The 17747-nt window shown below is 48.3% G+C and overlaps 6 protein-coding genes across 6 annotated transcripts; 3 read left to right on the top strand and 3 right to left on the bottom strand.

Moving 5' to 3' along the window:
- Window positions 1-1442: 1442 nt before the first annotated feature.
- N7471_010664 (transposase) lies at window positions 1443-3042 on the top strand (the record flags this gene model as incomplete). The annotated part of the gene is made up of 3 exons (XM_057283383.1): window positions 1443-2423; window positions 2486-2805; window positions 2994-3042. The coding sequence occupies 3 exons, from the start codon at window positions 1443-1445 to the stop codon at window positions 3040-3042; spliced, it is 1350 nt and encodes a 449-aa protein (XP_057132362.1).
- Window positions 3043-5416: 2374 nt separating this feature from the next.
- On the top strand, window positions 5417-6409 carry N7471_010665 (DNA-binding domain-containing protein; the record flags this gene model as incomplete). The annotated part of the gene is made up of 1 exon (XM_057283384.1): window positions 5417-6409. The coding sequence occupies one exon, from the start codon at window positions 5417-5419 to the stop codon at window positions 6407-6409; it is 993 nt and encodes a 330-aa protein (XP_057132363.1).
- Window positions 6410-8375: 1966 nt separating this feature from the next.
- On the top strand, window positions 8376-8800 carry N7471_010666 (uncharacterized protein; the record flags this gene model as incomplete). The annotated part of the gene is given in 2 exon segments (XM_057283385.1): window positions 8376-8495; window positions 8513-8800. The coding sequence occupies 2 exon segments, from the start codon at window positions 8376-8378 to the stop codon at window positions 8798-8800; spliced, it is 408 nt and encodes a 135-aa protein (XP_057132364.1).
- Window positions 8801-9779: 979 nt separating this feature from the next.
- Window positions 9780-10637, bottom strand: N7471_010667 (uncharacterized protein; the record flags this gene model as incomplete). Its single annotated transcript, XM_057283386.1, has 1 exon — window positions 9780-10637. One exon carries the CDS (start codon window positions 10635-10637, stop codon window positions 9780-9782), a length of 858 nt encoding a protein of 285 aa, XP_057132365.1.
- Window positions 10638-11893: 1256 nt separating this feature from the next.
- Window positions 11894-12350, bottom strand: N7471_010668 (uncharacterized protein; the record flags this gene model as incomplete). The annotated part of the gene is made up of 2 exons (XM_057283387.1): window positions 11894-11899; window positions 11946-12350. 2 exons carry the CDS (start codon window positions 12348-12350, stop codon window positions 11894-11896), a joined length of 411 nt encoding a protein of 136 aa, XP_057132366.1.
- A 1193-nt stretch (window positions 12351-13543) lies between these two features.
- Window positions 13544-16771, bottom strand: N7471_010669 (transcriptional regulator family TF; the record flags this gene model as incomplete). Its single annotated transcript, XM_057283388.1, has 3 exons — window positions 13544-13814; window positions 13886-16281; window positions 16346-16771. 3 exons carry the CDS (start codon window positions 16769-16771, stop codon window positions 13544-13546), a joined length of 3093 nt encoding a protein of 1030 aa, XP_057132367.1.
- Window positions 16772-17747: the final 976 nt, after the last annotated feature.

Below are 17747 nucleotides of genomic sequence, written 5' to 3' on the forward strand. Positions count from 1 at the left end.
AACACCGCCCTTCTCAACGTGGGTTATTAGGCGTTTGATGTGATGAGATTTGAGTGGGTAGTGCTTTGTTTCCCATTGGATCTACCCAGCAATGGTGGCCGTGCTGACACGTCGACGAGTCACATCGCATTATACTATAGACGCTGTGCCAAATTGGCTTCCACCAGACGTACTTTCCTCTGCGTCGAGCTGTGCGTCCCTCTCGCCGAGCATTCTTTGTGTGACAGATGACCAACCTCATTTCTCTCCTTTCCGGCCAGCGGATGGAGACGAATGACGATTGTCTATATGGTTGAAACTGATTTTCAACCTCAGTTCTTTACCACGGAGTAGAAGCTCTGACCATATCAGAAGCTGCTTTTCGGTAGCGGTCCAGGGAATATCGGTATCGTCAAATCGTTTGGTCAGATTTATCTTTGTACGATTGGTTGTTGATGCGACCATGACGGTGTCATCTGGTCTCAATTGGCGATGGCGAGCAGTTTTGCGTCGTAGAGCTCTTTCTAACTTTTTTTCCAAGGACAGCTGCCAGAAGGCGCTAGGTTATAAAAAGAAATCTTCCTCCGTGTCCTTTGACACCTCCCTATTATTGGCAGTCACTCGCCACTCTATACGGTAGTGGATGCACGTTTATGGGTCCCCATCGTAAGCTTTCCCACCTTCCCACTCACACAAGTGAAGAAATTTGAGGTTGGGTGAGGCGGGTTTGCTCGTAGGGTCAAAGCTATTCTCAACTGCGCTCTACGAGGAAGGGCTCAGGGTCGATAGTACTGCGTACGGGCTGCTACAATAGCCTATAATTATTCCACGTTGAATAACAGCGTGATTCTCAAACCCTACATAGTTAAGAATGCGGGAACTAGACAGAAAACCGACTAGCGCACGCTGTTGTTCAGGAAAACCAACAGCGTTATTCAGAATCCCTCTACTAACCTTTCCAGTCGCTACTTTCGAATTTTGAGAGATCGCAATGAATCATTACGAATGAAATTATATTTCTGCCAAATTACAGTTCTCTAGCGCCGGTGGTTGTGATGTAGTGGAAAATTATTGTTTCTGACCGTACAATTGTAGTCTTCCGACAAACTCATCATGAATATATATAGGGGATTAGTAGAGGGACACCCCCACCTGTAATGGGACACCCCTTTCAGTAATGGGACACCCCCTGCCTGCAAATTCTGGCATCTATTCACCGCTCTTATCACCGCTTTTCTATCAACTTTTGTAGATTCTTAAAGTCCTCTGGCGGTACCTGTATTTACTATATAAACTCCTAGTAAAAATAAGTCACCTAGCAGGTGGAGCGAAAATTTCAATTATAGCTAAGAAGTCCAGTTTGTTTCTTAATTATGGCTCGCACTTTCGAAATCCTCATTCTAAATCTCAAGTCATTTCTCTGCTCATTTTTCATCGCATTTTACGCACTTAATATCATCAATATGGCCTCATTAGGCCTAACATACCTGATGTCGGATTCTGATGTGGAGCTTATCCTAGATTCTCAGCCAATAATTACCTCTGAGCCGGTACCAAGCCCCGAACTGAGCACCCAGCAAAGCCCCGAACCGAGTACCCAGCGAAGCCCCAAGCCAATACCTACACCGAACGCCCCGGGGTACATACAGCTTCCGCTACCTCCGTTAAACCAGCAATTCAATACACCAGAGGAAGGGGCCGAGGTAGTCAATACGTTTGCGCGCCCATATGGCTATGCGGTGACGATTCGGCGTTCTAAATATACTAAGAATGGCGTGAAGAAAACGGTCTACCTTTGCTGTGATCGTGGGCGCGCAGTCAAGTATGAAGAAACGGTCAAAAAGCGCCGTACAACAACCCTTGCACTCGGATGCCCCTTTATGGTTGTGCTTCGGCTAGATCTCCAAACTAACCTTTGGCATCTAACAATTGACGATTCGAAGTCGAAGCATAACCATCAACCATCGCCGGCATCAACCCACACTGCACAACGGAAGCTCGATCTTACCCATAAGAGCGATCAGGTAGAAAATGGGCTTCGGCAAGGACATACAACGCGCCAGATTCTTACTGAGATACGTGAAACGGATCCAGAAAGTGTGCTCATTCCCCAGGATATCTACAACGCACGGAAGAAGCTAAGCCAGCTATTTCTTGCTGGGCGTACGCCGCTTCAAGCACTATTGATAGAGCTTCCTAAGGATGGGGGCTGGATTTTCAAGTATGAACTTGATGATCAATCTCATGTTTCTGCGCTATTTTGTATGCATAAATCTAGCATTGCGATGCTTCGAAAGAACCCCTGGGTTATTTCAATGGACTGCACATATAAGACCAATCGATATGGGCTCCCTTTGCTTGATATTGTAGGCTTTGCGGCTACTGGTTCAACCTTCCACCTTGCATTTGCATTTATGAGAGATGAGAAGGATGATTCATATGAGGTATAATACCCCCAAGACACCTAATCGATTAATTTTCTAACATATTATACTATATACTTTAGGTAATGCTTACCTGCCTAGCCGAAGCATACGAATCCCTCGCTCTCGCCCCTCCCAGTACGATCCTTACCGATAAAGAAGAGGCGCTTATCAAGGCAATTGAGGTCGTTTTTCCCAGCACTAAGCATATGCTCTGCATTTGGCATATCAATATGAATATCCTCAAGAAGGCCCGCCCAATACTCGCTGATCAGGTAGCACAAGCCCGCCGCGAAGCCCAGGCTAATACCTCCCGCAAACTTACCGCCGCCGAGCGCAACGAAGACCGTAAGAAGGCCGAAGCGGGGTGGAAGAAGATGCTACAGCGCTGGAACCGCATTGTGTACGCGATTACACTCGAGGAAAGGGACCAGCAGTGGGCCAATTTCAAAGAGCGATATATAGACCCCCCTTTTGCGCCATTGTTGGATTATATACAGAAGGAATGGCTTGATAACTGTCCCCGGCGGTTTCTTCATTGCTATACCTCGCGATACCTTCATCTTCATGAGATTGCTACTTCTCGTACAGAGGGTGCGCATTGGCTGCTCAAACAGGATCTCCAGGTCTCTACCAATGATTTACTGGTAGTGCTCCGCAGTTTTACCCGGTCTGTAGCGCTCCAATTCGATAAGATACAGCATAGCATCGAGGCCCAGAAAATCCGTCGGCCAACTGGCAATATTCCTAAGCTTTATCGGCTGCTTTATACTCGGATCTCTATACGAGCAATTCAGCTTACAAAGGAGCTCCACGCACGGTATCAAGGGGATGATACGCGGCCAATTCCTCCACGTTGTACCTGCAATTCGAAGGAAACAGCTGGATTTCCCTGCATCCATATACTACAGCAGTACGAAGAGGAAGATAGATGCCTCGAACCAGAGCTGTTCCATCAGCATTGGCATTTATATAGCGTCGATGCTCCTCCTATCGATCCATTGCTTCTTATACAAGACCCCCTCCGTACATGCCGACGAGGGCGCCCCCGAGGCGCTAAGAATTTGCCTAGCACGCAGCCTAGCACGCAGAACCCCCGCTCGTCTCCTAATCCGTTGACTCAGCCCCCTTTATCAGCTCACGAGCGTTCTGTGCACCGAGATCCTTCTTCGTGGGAGGAGCCTCGGGGGAGAGGGCGAGGGCGAGGGCGAGGGCGAGGGAGGGGCCCGGGCCGGGGGCAGGGCGCTGTTCGGGGCGCTACTCGTATTGTAGATGGAGATGGAGATGGAGATGATGATGAAAGTGCGACGATACGGAGCTCAAGGCGGCGAGGCGCAGGCAGAAGCAGAGATGCAGACTTCGAGTATTACTAGTAGTGAGAAATGTATGCTGTTATGCAAATCATTCTGTAAAATAAATCCCTTTTTTCTTACTAAAATTATGCTTCTTTTACTATGTAAACCAGAATTCAAAGCTGCAGAATTAGTATGAAGTGACAGAATATTCGGCAGAAAAGATAGATGCCAGAATTTGCAGGCAGAGGGTGTCCCATTACTGAAAGGGGTGTCCCATTACAGGTGGGGGGTGTCCCTCTACTAATCCCCTATATATATTGAGGTGGGAAGGGTTTTACGGAAACTTTTGCGGGGTGACTGTATGTATGTTGTATGCAGCCCCAGGCCCAAATGTGACACCTGGAGTACGAAATCCCAGAGGTCAAGTTTCTAGCGTCCTGTTCCTAGAAGCCGAGTTGGATAGCCAATGGGAATTGGTGTCTCGGTCATCTTCGAAATTACATTTCCCCTTTTTGTTTTCACATTAGGGCTTTTATACATAAGTACGAGGTAACTAGAATGGGCTAGATTTTACCTGAAATTTTGAAATATACATCATCATTCCACTATCTTTCTTCTTTTTCGGGGTATTGCTTCACTTACCTTATCTCATTCTGAAACTGCGAGTCATGCCAGCAACAATGATCCAATCGGGACTTCCGCCTTGGCGGCGGTGTGGCCCCCTCGTAAGGAAATTTGCAGACCACTATCTATTTGTGATTTGTGTCACATCGCAAAGCCTAGGCCTTGAATCCTTCGGCTGTTCAGAGGCAGCCTCTTCGCCGATCGTACCAGACCGTGGAGCGCGGCGAACAAAACCGTCGACCGATCCTCGGCTTGCAATTTGCACAGTTCCCGATCCTACTCAACTCCCCGATGCCCACGGAGTTTTCGTAATACCGCGGCAAGCAACGACCGGGATATTGGCAGCGCGGCCACTGAGTGATGTGACATACCAGTAAGAAGACTCGGCCGGTGGGACCAAGGATTTGTGATTGCTACCTCGGACCACCCGGTAAGGAAAGACACTTTGGGTGGTCAGCATCTATACTCAATGGGGATAGAACTAAGAGCACTTTCGTGGTTCACTCTCACTAGTGTCGTGCTATCAGGCAGGGACCAGTTCGGAGCAGGAGCGACCCTCCCTGCTTACCACACACAGCCTTCTGTGCAGGGTAGTATACCCACTCTTCCGGTGAAAATAAGGCTTCAGGTAACAAAAGTTCCCTTGGCATTGGAAAGCTGGAGCTAGGCACGAGTCGAAAAAGGCCCTAGTGTACTGAAATCGCCAATGGCGGCCAACTTGCTGGTGGGTCACATCATTAGCTCTGCTACTTGGAGGAAAGGAAGTTTCTCCCAAAGATTTGGGTCCTATTCTGGTTCCTTCGGTTATCCTATCTGGGATAGGAGCAAGCTCCCGTCAACCTACTGCCTCTCAACGGACCCAGAAAGATTTGTATCTTAGAATGCGTGCCTGTCCTATATACTAATTAGCTCTCGTCCCGAAAAGAAGACTTTTGCTTGCCTCGCGGGGCTATCTCTTTCCCCTCTGTCGTTTTCGCGTCTCCTCCCTCCACGAAGAAACTCATTATCCCTTTCCGATTACTCCCATTGCCAACTGGATTTAACGTCGCGTCCGTGTGCTGTCCGAGGGCGTAATACTTCTCGTTGGTACCATCCATGGAGACCCCGGGAGCCACCGAGTCGGAAACACACCAGGTTTACGATGAATCTGTCCATTCTTCATGGGTTGAAATGGGCGTTTTCATCTCTCCACAGCATGATGAGCGAATACCGCAATACTGTAATATCGACCTCTCGGCCCTCGCGGTCACCGATACGACCTACAATATGCCTATATCGCCGCCCTATGCTTCGATGCCATCCCCGACGCTATTACAGTCCTGGCCCACTATGCCTCCGCATCAATCACCTTCCCACGAAATAGGATTATCACCAGGCCTGATCTCACAATTCGCGCTAAGCTCATCGCTGACGCCTTCTGTTCGAAAGACATCTACCGGGCGTTTAATCCGGTGTAGAAAACTCACCGTCGGGGACCGACGACAAAAAAAGGAACACCGCAGATGTGACGACCGAAGCCGCTATCCGACCATTGACCGGGTTCCTAATATAAAAAAGGCGCTTTTCAACTGGGCAAAGAACTGCCGGCGCAAGGGACTCCCGTTAAATGATGACATTATCATGGATAGGGCGCTTTCTTGGGCCAACGACTGCAGGCTTCCTGAAGCTAAGATGAAAGAATTGAACAAGCAATGGCTGGAGAAGTTCAATCAGGAAACCAACTTGTTCTTCGTCCAAGATTTAGATCACGCAAACACCGAGGAGCCGCACCCGATTAGGATATCTGAGTCACTCCTGAAAGTTGGTACCAAGGAAGCTTGTACAGCCATGGAGGAGAATGACCCAGCAAGCGTGATAAATCAGCAATGCAACAAGACCATGCACTTGCCCCCGGCGACTCACAATTCCAACGTTGTTTCGCAAACCAGCGCCTGTGGATGTTGTGACAAGGATGAGATAAGGTATGCCATGGACCTGGTTGCGAGATACTTCCAGCATCAACATGCGGGCCTGTCTTCCGAGGAACATAAAATCATCGGCGGTATTATGAAACGCCTCGAGCATGGCCATGGAGATCTTACCGCATAAGAAATAACCCCAGTATCAAGGCTTGGGTGAAGCTATTCAGCTACGGACTGACATCAAACCATATGCCGTGTCTCTTACTCTGTTGTGCTCCCTCTTTGCTGCGACTCTTCTTTTCGTATATATACTCTTGAAATTCGTTTCAACCTGTACCAGCTTGTTTAATTTCACCTTCAACTGCGGCTCCGTGCTTCTCGAAAATAAACCGCAGACTCGAAGCCCAGAAATAGCCACTATTTTTGATAATGTTTGAGACGGAATAAAACTGAATATTACGTTAACTCTTCGGCAGTAAAAGCTCCGACAAGGCATCTCCTTTTAAGAATAAAATAGCCTCTTCTGTTATCCTGTCACATTTCCATGAATGATCTCGGTTGTATTATCGATGGTAATATTGATATAGAAAATACTTTTTGTCATTTGGCCCCACCTGTGGAGGCTGTTTTAAGAGTCAAAACCTCTGTGAATCACAGTAGTACCTTCGTGATATTCAACCCCTCCGGATATGTTGATAAGGGAATCGGTTGTGTTTGGGAGACCTGTGATGCCGTAGTGGTCAGTGATAATTCTTCTGTGCAGATTCACTAGGGTAGTGTACGAAACGATGGCAGGCCGTGTCTTCCCTCCCCCCAATTTAGAGCCACCAAATGCCAACTTTAAAACCATACTGCTTTCATCCTCAGCCCCTTGGGCTGATTGGACACGTCTAACCACCAAACCACCATTTCTACAGACGAGACTTCTGTCAATAGTGGATTTTCACAGGTTAGATATAATTTCTAACAGCATAAGTCTCGCTAATTTTATCTAGTCTGCTTTGAAGACATATCCCCGTGCGTTGTCGCTGCTTTTAGTCTGGTAGGTGTCTGCTGGTGCCTCGACTCGACTCGTTCTAGGTGGAAGGGAACTGCGGAGATCAACAAGTCTTAGCTTCATGATTCCAATATAAATTGAGATTTCTGACTGAGACAAGGGGTCGGACCAGTGTTTTTCATTTTGTCATGAGCAGGTTGCCGCCTCACTGCCGCCCCTCGACAAAGTCAGCTAGATCAGGCTGTCTTGAGGGATCAAACATCAGACAAGAGAGCTGACAGGCAGAGATATCTTACTAAATGTATAAGTAAACTGCTGCAGCGCGATAGATATAGAAAACCCGAAATAAGGGGGAAAAACAACTTTCGGGGATAGGGGAATGCGGCGCTTGGGTTCTTAACGGCATTGGCCATGGAGAAGAGCTGTTTTGTACGTCTTCCCCTTTCGCCGTGACGATAATCTATCAACAAACTCTCTCCCGTGTGTGTAACCGAACGATGCAGTCTGTATACCACGAGGACTTATAGGGGTTCCAATACCATGGGCTCGCTGTTGCGTACCGACACAATCGGGAGGATATCCAATGAGAAGATTGGGAGCAAATATTTCCCCTGAATGGTAGAGGAAGACGGGTTGACGGTTTAAATGGCTTTATTTGATGATGCTTTTTGTGGGATTGTGGGATAGACAGAGAGGAGGAGGGCTGGAAAAAGGGAGGGCAAGTGCCGCGGACTGTCTGCTTTAGGCAAAGCAAATTCCGGGTCATCTGCTGCTCTCCATTTTAACTTGACACACCCCCAGATGCCCGGCCCTACTTTCTAGGCAGTGAATCTAATTTTAAAATACCACAATGCTTTCTCATCCTCCACTATCCACACAAAGAGCTCCAACCCTATTCCAAAAGAGCAGACCAGTCTGTTAAAGGGCTCTCTACGCCAACCGTTCGCTCGACTGTTTGCTCGGAAACTGGCTCACCACTGATGGTTTCCAGATAGCAGGTCCCCATGGCCGAAATATACTTCATAAGTCAGGATGGGCTATTTGCACTTTGTCAACTTCCGTTACAGCAGTTCCCAGTTCGCCAATCTCTGCAAATACCGCACGATCGAGGCTCTCCAGGCTCCCCAGACACAACTCTCATCACTGAAAATGAAATATGCCTACCGGTATCGCTTTTTTGGATAGAGAACTGCCTTTACTATGCTATCAGGTCTTGAGTGAGGTTGCCGTTGTTGAGTCGAACGCGAATGGGCTAGGAAAACGCCGTATTAACCCAGTAAGTACCTCATTTAGTTGTGTCCTGGTCTACATGTTCCAAAGCCTGATTCTAATATCTCCCAAGGTCGCAAATTCTTGAATCCTTACGAGAGAATTTTGCAAACCGACGTGCTCAGCGAACGATTCCTTGTGCCTTCGAATGAAGTCGAGTCTACCCTAATGCCGCCTTTGAATCTGGATATACCATTGCTACTTGCATTGTATACTGGGCCTGCAACCAGTGCCGTTGTACTCGTGCAGGTTGAACAACGGCCGCTTCTTGACAATATTACCTCTACGGTCCTGAATAAATGGATTAAGTGATACTTGGGGCGTCTCCCGCACGGTAGCACTCATTTGAATAACCCGACAGGCTTCCTAGATCCCCTCGCTCTACGGATGACAATCCGCCTCGTCACTTCTCATCGATGATGGCCAGCCACTGGCGAACACGCTCGTCTCGCGCGTGCGCGCACCGGTTAAGAACATCGCCCTATCCGGACATGTCCCTCGAGTGACCATTTACACGACCACCGCACCCGCCTGGTATAATTTATACCCACCATCCGTTCCACAATCCATCGATCTTTTGCTTCCTTTACCTACTTCTGTTACCCCTACCAAATAGCAGCATGTCCGCCGTCGATCTTCGTGAGAGCATAAAACTATTTGGCAGCCAAGTTCGAAAGCCCACTCCTTGACGATATCCACGAGCAAATGGACGACGCCGAGATACGCATCATGGTTGCTGAGATATAACGTTGTAGAACCAGGTCTTATCGATATCACCACTGGTTAAGATAACTCGCATGACCATTGTCCAGGTTACAGATGACTACCCTACCAGTTCCGCCCACTATCATGCTTGTGCCGCCATCAAACTTGCAGTTGTTGAACTCGTGCGTCATGTGGGGTACTGCATGCCGCGTGTGTGCTTTTAAGAAGGTTCGATTCACTCAGCGGGCGATGTAGATCTAAAGGTCAACCAATCTCTCTCTCTAGCATTCCACTTGGATGATTGATGGCGCAACTATAGACCAGGGAAGACAGGCTAGCTGATATATTCTGAATAGACGGCATTATGCTCATCATATGCCTTTTTGCGCAACCAGAAAACTGAAAGGCATGCCACAAGAGCAGCTTTTATTTCGTATTGGGTGCAACACGTAACTTGCTATTTTGCAATAACAAACTCAGGATACCGCCTCTCTATAACCCAAGAACTAATTTACCTCCTTCTGTCTCGCCTTCATCCTCTCAGAGTATAATATACATTCCTGTTCCACTTTAGAATAGATCAGGACTACCACAAAAGTGCAGCTGGCTCGGGTGGTTCCATCGGATTATCGAAAGAATCGGATGGGTGCAGGCGGCAAATATATTGCGACGCCTTTGTGCTGACGAAATCTATTGAGAAGGATCTGGCATAACTGACATCCAGGGTACTTTCCAGCGTTGGATTGTATTGATTCGTGATGCTCGTCAATGGGATAGTTGATTGCGTATTCCATGCGTCGACAGCTCCGGACACATAGACAGATTCAGGCGTCCATAGCATAGTCCTACCAGGCAGTGGATGGTACGGATATGGAATGGGTGGGGAAGGAACTATTGGCACAAAAAGGCGGGAAATCGCTGCTTTAACGTCCGCACTGTTGCCACAGAGTAGCTCTCCAGAACCATTCTCCTGTAGTCCTTCTAGAGCCTCGGCATTCGTCCGGTATATGAACTTGTTGACGGCTTTGACGAAATCCTCCTGTAATTCGTTCGCATGAGCTTGCTTCCCTGAGTAGTGGTCTGCTGAATTAACCAAAAACTCTTCATGGAAGCCCTCCAGGATACTAATGGTCTCTTTGGTCAATTTAAAAGCCACTTCATTCTGCGAGACCATGTCGACATACACGACATAGGCCTCTATGTGAATCATTCCAAACAGGCCATCTAACATCATCGAACACAATGCCCAGGTCGCGCTCTGTGGTGAGAGGATCTGAAGAAGGCAATTGGTTTGCTGTTTGGGGTTGTTCAAGCGACGCCTAGCTGGGCTCACACGCTTAAGAGTCGCTGTCAACCACTGAGGGACTTTGGCATCAAGCACCACGCTAGGGGGTGTGCGTGGCGCAAATGCAGCGGCAGAAGATGGTAGTAAGGCTTGGGGCATTATTGATCTGAAGTAAGTGCATGTTTCTGCGTTCAATAAATGTTGCCCTTTAAAACATGCAGACTCCGGCAAGCATTACCACCAAGCTAACACTAGCACGCTTCCTCGGCCATATTTCCCTAAAGCGCTGGGGTAGCATTGTTCAAAATCACGCGAACACGAGGTTTTGAAAGACCTTGTAATGGCGCTAAGTGGGACTGTATTTGACCCATAATAGGATGCAGGCAGGGATTGACGTGTGCTCTTGTAACATTGGACCTTAGGTCATGGCGAGCCTAGAACCATGAGGGTCTCGCGCAGGATTCAAATTGAAATTATTGTGGAAATATGGAAATATTTTGGGAGCGGCAGTAGCGCCTGATAGGCAAAACCGCGCTGCATATGGAAAGAGGAGCGGTGTCTCTATCCCCCGTGACCGAAAGAAGGGTCGGACTTCTCTTACTCCCGTATACCCCCCAACAGACCTTGCATTTACTTTTCTTCCCGTGGACGGAAAGTTTCTGAATTAACTTTTCTTTTGCTCGGCCATTTGGTAATGTCTGGTGGTGAGACTGTCCTGAATGAACCTTAGACTTCACCCAACCCCTTCTTATCTATCTCAGAATACCGCGCTCCAATATTGAAACATCTAGTGTGCTAAAGACGACGGATATCTAACCTTCTGCTGGTATTTAGGGATCTGTGCCTGCGTGGCTTTCCCTCTATATTGTGACAATGGAACTCCCGGAAGAGGTGTCTCATATGCTCTCGAACCAGCAAGGTGGTACCGATTCGCCATTGAAGAGATATACGAGACTTGGCAGAGCCAGAGTGCCTTCTGGTCTATATCTCGAATGATTCGTACTCCCAGAAACCACTCCGCCTCACCCATATCACGAAGCTCCCAGAGTGTGTTCGGAATCTTTCGCAGTTCTTCCACCTTTGCGCGTTGGGAGGGATGATTGACGATGATTATATCATACTCATAAAACTAGACAAGGATTCCATCCGCAGTGAACAAGCAGATGTCCTCCTTCACCGCCGTTAAGCCTAAGAGGGTCAATATCCTCGATGTCTCACACTGCCAGAGCCTCGGTGACTTCCGCAAGCCGCAGAGAGCTCGTTCGAGCTTCCAGCACATCCCAGGGCTTCTGAATCTCTCTGGCATCTCGGTTTATATTTCCTCGTCTATCGCGATGTTCGTATTTTGCCGGTGCAGATGCCTGTGTTGTTGATTAGGATGCTGGGCCGGCCGAATGAGCTGGGGATTTTGGATGCTACGTCTGCGATGTCCGTTGTGGAGGTTATGTTGCATTCATAATACCGTACGCTGTTTGATAGCACGTCATCGGTTGCTGGCGGCGTAATATCTAGGATGGCGACTTTGATATCGCGTGCCCCGAGCAGCTCGGCGATGCGTCGGCCAATACCAGTGCTGCCGCCTGTTAGGATTACGACTTCGCGGTGCCAGTTGTATGGGTCGCTGACGCTGTTATTCAGCGTGCGATGATCGAGCCAGTTTCCTAGCCGGTTGATGAGGCCCAGGGCTGATAGGGCTTTGAAGGCCTTGCCGAGATTTGGGCGCGCTTTAGCAATATCACAGCCTTGGGCTGTGTAGTGGGCCAGAGCAGCAACGGGGAGAAGCCTGCGGTTGTTTGTTAGCACTGGCTGGTTGTTATAGAAATAGGGGTTGATATTTTCTCTTGAGGGCCATTTTCTTGCGCTTGGGGCCATATCTGGGCTCGAGTATATGTCGATTTCTACCTAGATATCAAAGATTGGACAATGTAAGAGCTGAAACATAACAGAGGATGTTTTAATGTATACCAACTCTATAGTAAGCTGACTCGTGCTTCTAAATTAACTCCTGATGAGCACAATGTGGGAAAGCCGAGGCCCGCGAGCCGCATGCATTTGCTTTCTCTATGATCGCCAGTAATAATATGGACATATTTAGGCATATGCCTTATCGTTCAATTTATTCTAATTAGACTTTTGGATAATTCTGGTTTGATACCAGTCAGCCCCGGCGAAACTATGGGAGCTGGAACCGTGGAACCGGAAGGGCCCACAAAACGCCATGAGGTCTGAGTCTGGTACTTCCAAACTTGAAAACTTTGTGCATGAACCAAAAAGTTCCATTCCCAGATTAACCACATGGACAAGCAGTATTAGACTCCATCTCGATTGTAATTGATCTATGTGCTATCCAATGCTACAAGCTACCGAAAAGAAAGTCTATAGCAAACAAACCCCTACATACAGCCCACACTGAAGATGAGGTATAATTCAAAACACCAAAAGCCAATCACCGAACGCAAAACTTTGCATTGAATATGAAAATGATATGGCGCAGCCAAATCAACAGGAATAAGTTGGCATCTTGTAAGAGCATTCAAAAGAAAAAAGCCAACATATGTGTATAACTTGGGATGCATGCAATGTAAGTAGAATCACCACACGTGACACAATAACTCCATTCCCAAGACGTATCTGCTGGGGTCAGACTGTTGGAGCACGAAATGCTTCCAACCCCAAAATAAAATGTGAAAAGAAAGAAGAAAGAAAAGAAAGGGAAAAAATCCAACAGGTCAAAGCCAATCCAGGCATTACCTTAGAGAGGCAATGAAAGAATAAGCGAGATTGCTCGACGTATGAAAAAAGTCACACCAACCAATCACCACGAATAAAGCTCGTATCAATGCCGAGTGTTGAATAGGATAGGTTTCGGGGACTCATCAATGAAAAGAACCGTAGTCCACAAAGTATAGATGACAGACAGATAACAGATATCGAGCGCGGAAGGGCTCGGGCTTAAAGAGACAGGGACATGCATGATGTGTTCATAAGGATATAAAATATCAGATATCGAGTTACGAAGCCCACAGGAACGAGAAAGAAAAATAACTCTCACGCTAGATGCACATTTAAAAGAAGCTCATGCCGGTAGTTTGGCTGCTCAGGCTTGGAGTGTGACTGCTCATGCTGGCTTGCCTCAGGTCAGGAGCACGATGGAAGATCTTCTCGTAGATCTCAGTGAGGATGCGAGCATCGGCGCGGAGGGTGGGGGATATGCTTTTGCTTTGGATGAGGAAACCTATTGTCCTGACGAGGAGGCGCTCAAGTGTCTCTGGCTCGACGAGCTCCTTTAAACTTGACATGTAGGTTGCAGATAGGACGAGCATATTGCCAAATTGACTGCGAAGAAATATCTTAGTATTGTCTCTATATCCGTGATCTTTTGAAACGGGGGTCAGAGGATTCCTTACGCATGGGAAGTGCCGAAGATGTTGGTAACGAGCAACCGATGTCCACCCACACCATCAAAGGCCTCCGTGCTCTTGATAGCCGATTGAATGCAGATGTCGCAGGCAGATTTTAGGTTCATCGGCAGATCTTGTAAGCGGACTTTGGGGGGCTGCCAGTCAGTGGAGACTGCGGCCGGCATAGAGCCCATGTCACCAGACATACACGCCATCGTTGGATCCTGAGCACCGCTGTACAGCATCGAGGGGGACCATTGTTGCGAGGTAGGTGAGTCCACCAAAGACTGGCCGACCGGTCCGACGCGGGCACCTGTGTGGCCGTAGTGTAGTGCGTGGTAGAGAAGAGGTCGATGGATAATGTACCGTGCGCCGTAATACTTAGCACGCATGCGAGCGGCGTTGATTTCGTTTGCTGGCGGATCGCTTTCGAGCCACTGCATGTTTTGTGGTAGGCTATCACGCCAGAGGTCGAGGTTTAGGCTCAGAGTCTCCTGAACGGTGGATGACCATCGTGACTGGCCTTGCTTTTTGACCTTGTATAAGTCTGTATGGACTCGGTTCAAGACCTTTCGTAGATGGATTTGGGCAGAATAAAACAGCATCATCATCGTTTGGGGTGCATTGAGATCGTCGTTCGGTAGACCAATTGTCCATTTTCCTTTTGGAATGGCCATCCGACCTTCGGAACGGGAAATACCACTCGCTGGGATGTCAAGCTCTGCGAGAAGATCACTCTCCAATTGCAGACAAGTCCAGTACGCAAAGTTGTACAAGTCCTTCGTGGCCCCCTCTTCGAGTCGTTCATATCGCTTGGTTCTCACAAGAATCTGGCAAGCCCTTGAGGCCTGATAAATCCAACTGTGGCTCTGGAAAGGATGAGCCAGCTGGCCGGCATAAAGTCCAGCAAGCAAGCCGCACTGGACATTTTCTAGCTCGTTGCCGCCCTGCAAATGGCCTAATATTGCGGTCGCGTATCCATAGAGAGTCAGACCAGGAATGGCCTGATAGTTCCTCGTGTTCCCTTGTTCATCCCGCGCATTTGTCACATCTCTCCTCGACAGGCCATTTACGCTTTTGTTGAATGGGTTGCTTGGAAAGGATTGGCCAGAAGGCTGGGTTGGCATAGAATACAGAGAGCTCGAAAGCGACATCTGCGTGGCCGTCGAATCAGATTTTTCCGGGAGGAGCATACCGCTGGTAACGCATGTCCCATCTATAGTCTGTGGGGGGATGAATGGTGACAGCGGAACAGGAATAGGCTGATTAGAGTGGTTGATCCTCATGTCCATGATAGGCCCGGGGAGAGGGGCATGAGCTTCGCAAATAGCTCCGAGGGCCAGGCACAGCATGACCAAGGCATTGTCAATGTTTTTACCGACTCGTGGCCGCAGCGGATTGGAGATAGCTTCCATGAACCTGCCACGCACACCCAGCCTCTCGTTTGATCGCCTCTTCTTGGCTGGTATCGGACCATCGCGAGGTAGTCGTGTATAATTGGAAGCTGAACTCGGTGAGGTATTGATGCGACAATAACATCGGATGAAGCTATCAACCTTAATATTTAGCTCACCTTCCATAAGGAATGGGTGAAGCTTAAACATGTGCTCGAAGTAGCTATGGTAGTAGCGCCTAGCAGTGACAGCATCCAGTTTCAAGTTCCCAAATTCATCGATGTCGACATCAGCATCCGGTCCTACGCAATTTCCATCGGGTTGGGCACCCTTGGGGTCACCATTTGTTGGTAATTGACTGTCATCTGCTGTGTATGAGATCTCGCCTTGGCCGTATATGCTGATGAGACCGCGCTCTTCTTCCAACCGCATCACATACTCTTCGTCGTATTCTGCAGAGTGTAGTAGCCTCTTGATTGACGGCCACATCAATAGCTTGTGAGCTGCAGTAGTGTGCTCTACCGGAATGGAGAGATCACCCCCAGCCTCCTGATTGTCGAGCCTCGGTTCTATAGGCCCAAGCTTTTGGCCAATTTTCGGAGCTGCTGCATCCTGACTCCCGAGGTCCAAAATATTTGGAGTTGAGACTTGAATCTGAGGCATCTCTGCTCTGAGAAGCAAGTCCTGGTTGATGACGGGTTGTGGAGATGGTGCTGGGAGGACCGGACGATCTTGGACAGTCTGAGGTGGTAGTTTACCCAACTTGTTGAGCATTTGCTCTTGCATTTGCATTTGCATTTTTTCAAAACGCTCATCCATGCGGTTATCTCGCTCCTCCATGCGATTCTCTATCTGGGAAAGCCGGTCCAATACCAGCTGGGTAGTCTTCTCTTGTTTGTGCGGTGACACCTCTTTGTAGACACAGCTAAGATTGTTCTGTTTACAGTGGCTGCAATTCGGTCGTCTCTCGTCACACTTTGCTTTCCTAGCTCGGCATTGGTCACAAGCCTATATAGCTCGTGTTAGTTCAAAAGTTCACCGAAAATGCCCGTCTTCTGCTAGCTTAACACACCTGTATAGCTCTCCGTGCCTTACCCTGACATGCTCTAAACGCCTCGCTTTGGCAAAAAGCCCGATCGTACCCGGCAGGCGGCAGAGTACTCGCCATTTGGGCAACGGAAAATGTTGAATGCGATGCAGAAGGCAGAGAGCTCGAAATAATCCGATCCAGGGGCGGGTAGCCCATACGAGCGCGATAATCAGGTGAGCCCTCGTACGGCGCGCCATTCATTGGCCGGTGGATGTTTGGGTAAGGAGAAACCTGGTCTTGCCGGGAATTCACGGACGCATGCATGGGCAGGCCATGGCCATTCGGTCGACCATATGTGCTTTCTGGTGTTAATTTTGGCAGCTCACGATTAGGCATAAGGGAGTATTTTGGTGGCTGCAGCGGACCCACGCTCGCATAGTACTCTTTCAGGAAAGGATTGCGATCCATTGCAAGTGGAGAGCCCGGTGTGCGGTGTTTGAAGTTGCCAGGCGCGGCTGTCTTGTTTTGTTGTCGCAACTAACCAGGGTCCTTGACACTGGGTATATCTTGGGCGCCCAATTTACCGTTGAGGAGCAATTTGGCTTGGTGAATCGGGACAGAAACCAATCGCTTTTGGTTGTAATTGAGGAAGTGGGATATATCATAGAAGGGAAGGGATGAATGACGGATCAGTGGTGGACCTAATCTCAGAAGGCGCGAATATAGAACAATGAAATGAAATATTAAGGGCCCCTGTCAGGCCGAGTTATAGAAATATTAAGGGAAAAAGAGAAGAAAAAGGAGTCGAAGGAGAGCAGTGTGCACTATGTATTCACTCTACATCAAATAGAAGTATACGATAGGGCTACAGCCAGGTAGTGAATCTTGCGCCTCATCTACCGGGGTTTGGCCAATTGAGTGATGGGTCGCCGAGTAGTTTTCAAATTTGGCTATCAGGAAGAGGAATAAGTGGGTTTCCGCGAAAGGATCGACGAGATTGCAATCAAAAATGTGGGCTTTTCTAACTCTTTACGCTGAAAGGAAGAGCTCACGCTGGCCCCACACTTGCATCCAATCATATATGCCTGCAAACGCACCTTGTATACACCCTATATTTTCCCAATGTTTGTGTGCAAACGATGCTTGCAGCCGACTACACACAATTGAAACCCCCAGTAGGTTTTCTCCAAAAACCTCACCTAGCGATGATTTCAGCGTTCATGCATCAACTTCCATCCCACAGAGAAACAGTTACAAGCTTAAGAGAAGCATAGACCGTGTATCATCATCACCGGTAGGCCAGTCGTCCTCGTATAGTTTCTTTTTGATAAAATTCAGTATAAGCAACTAGAAAGCCCTTTTGCAAAACGCAGCCTTCCAGTCGAGGACAAATGGCTAATCAAAATAAAAGCCGGCCCAAACCCCCTTCAGTCGACGGCGGAAG

This window comes from Penicillium samsonianum, assembly GCF_028829775.1.
Source record: "Penicillium samsonianum strain IBT 33392 chromosome Unknown utg000006l_segment0_segment0, whole genome shotgun sequence".
Lineage (NCBI taxonomy): Eukaryota > Fungi > Ascomycota > Eurotiomycetes > Eurotiales > Aspergillaceae > Penicillium > Penicillium samsonianum.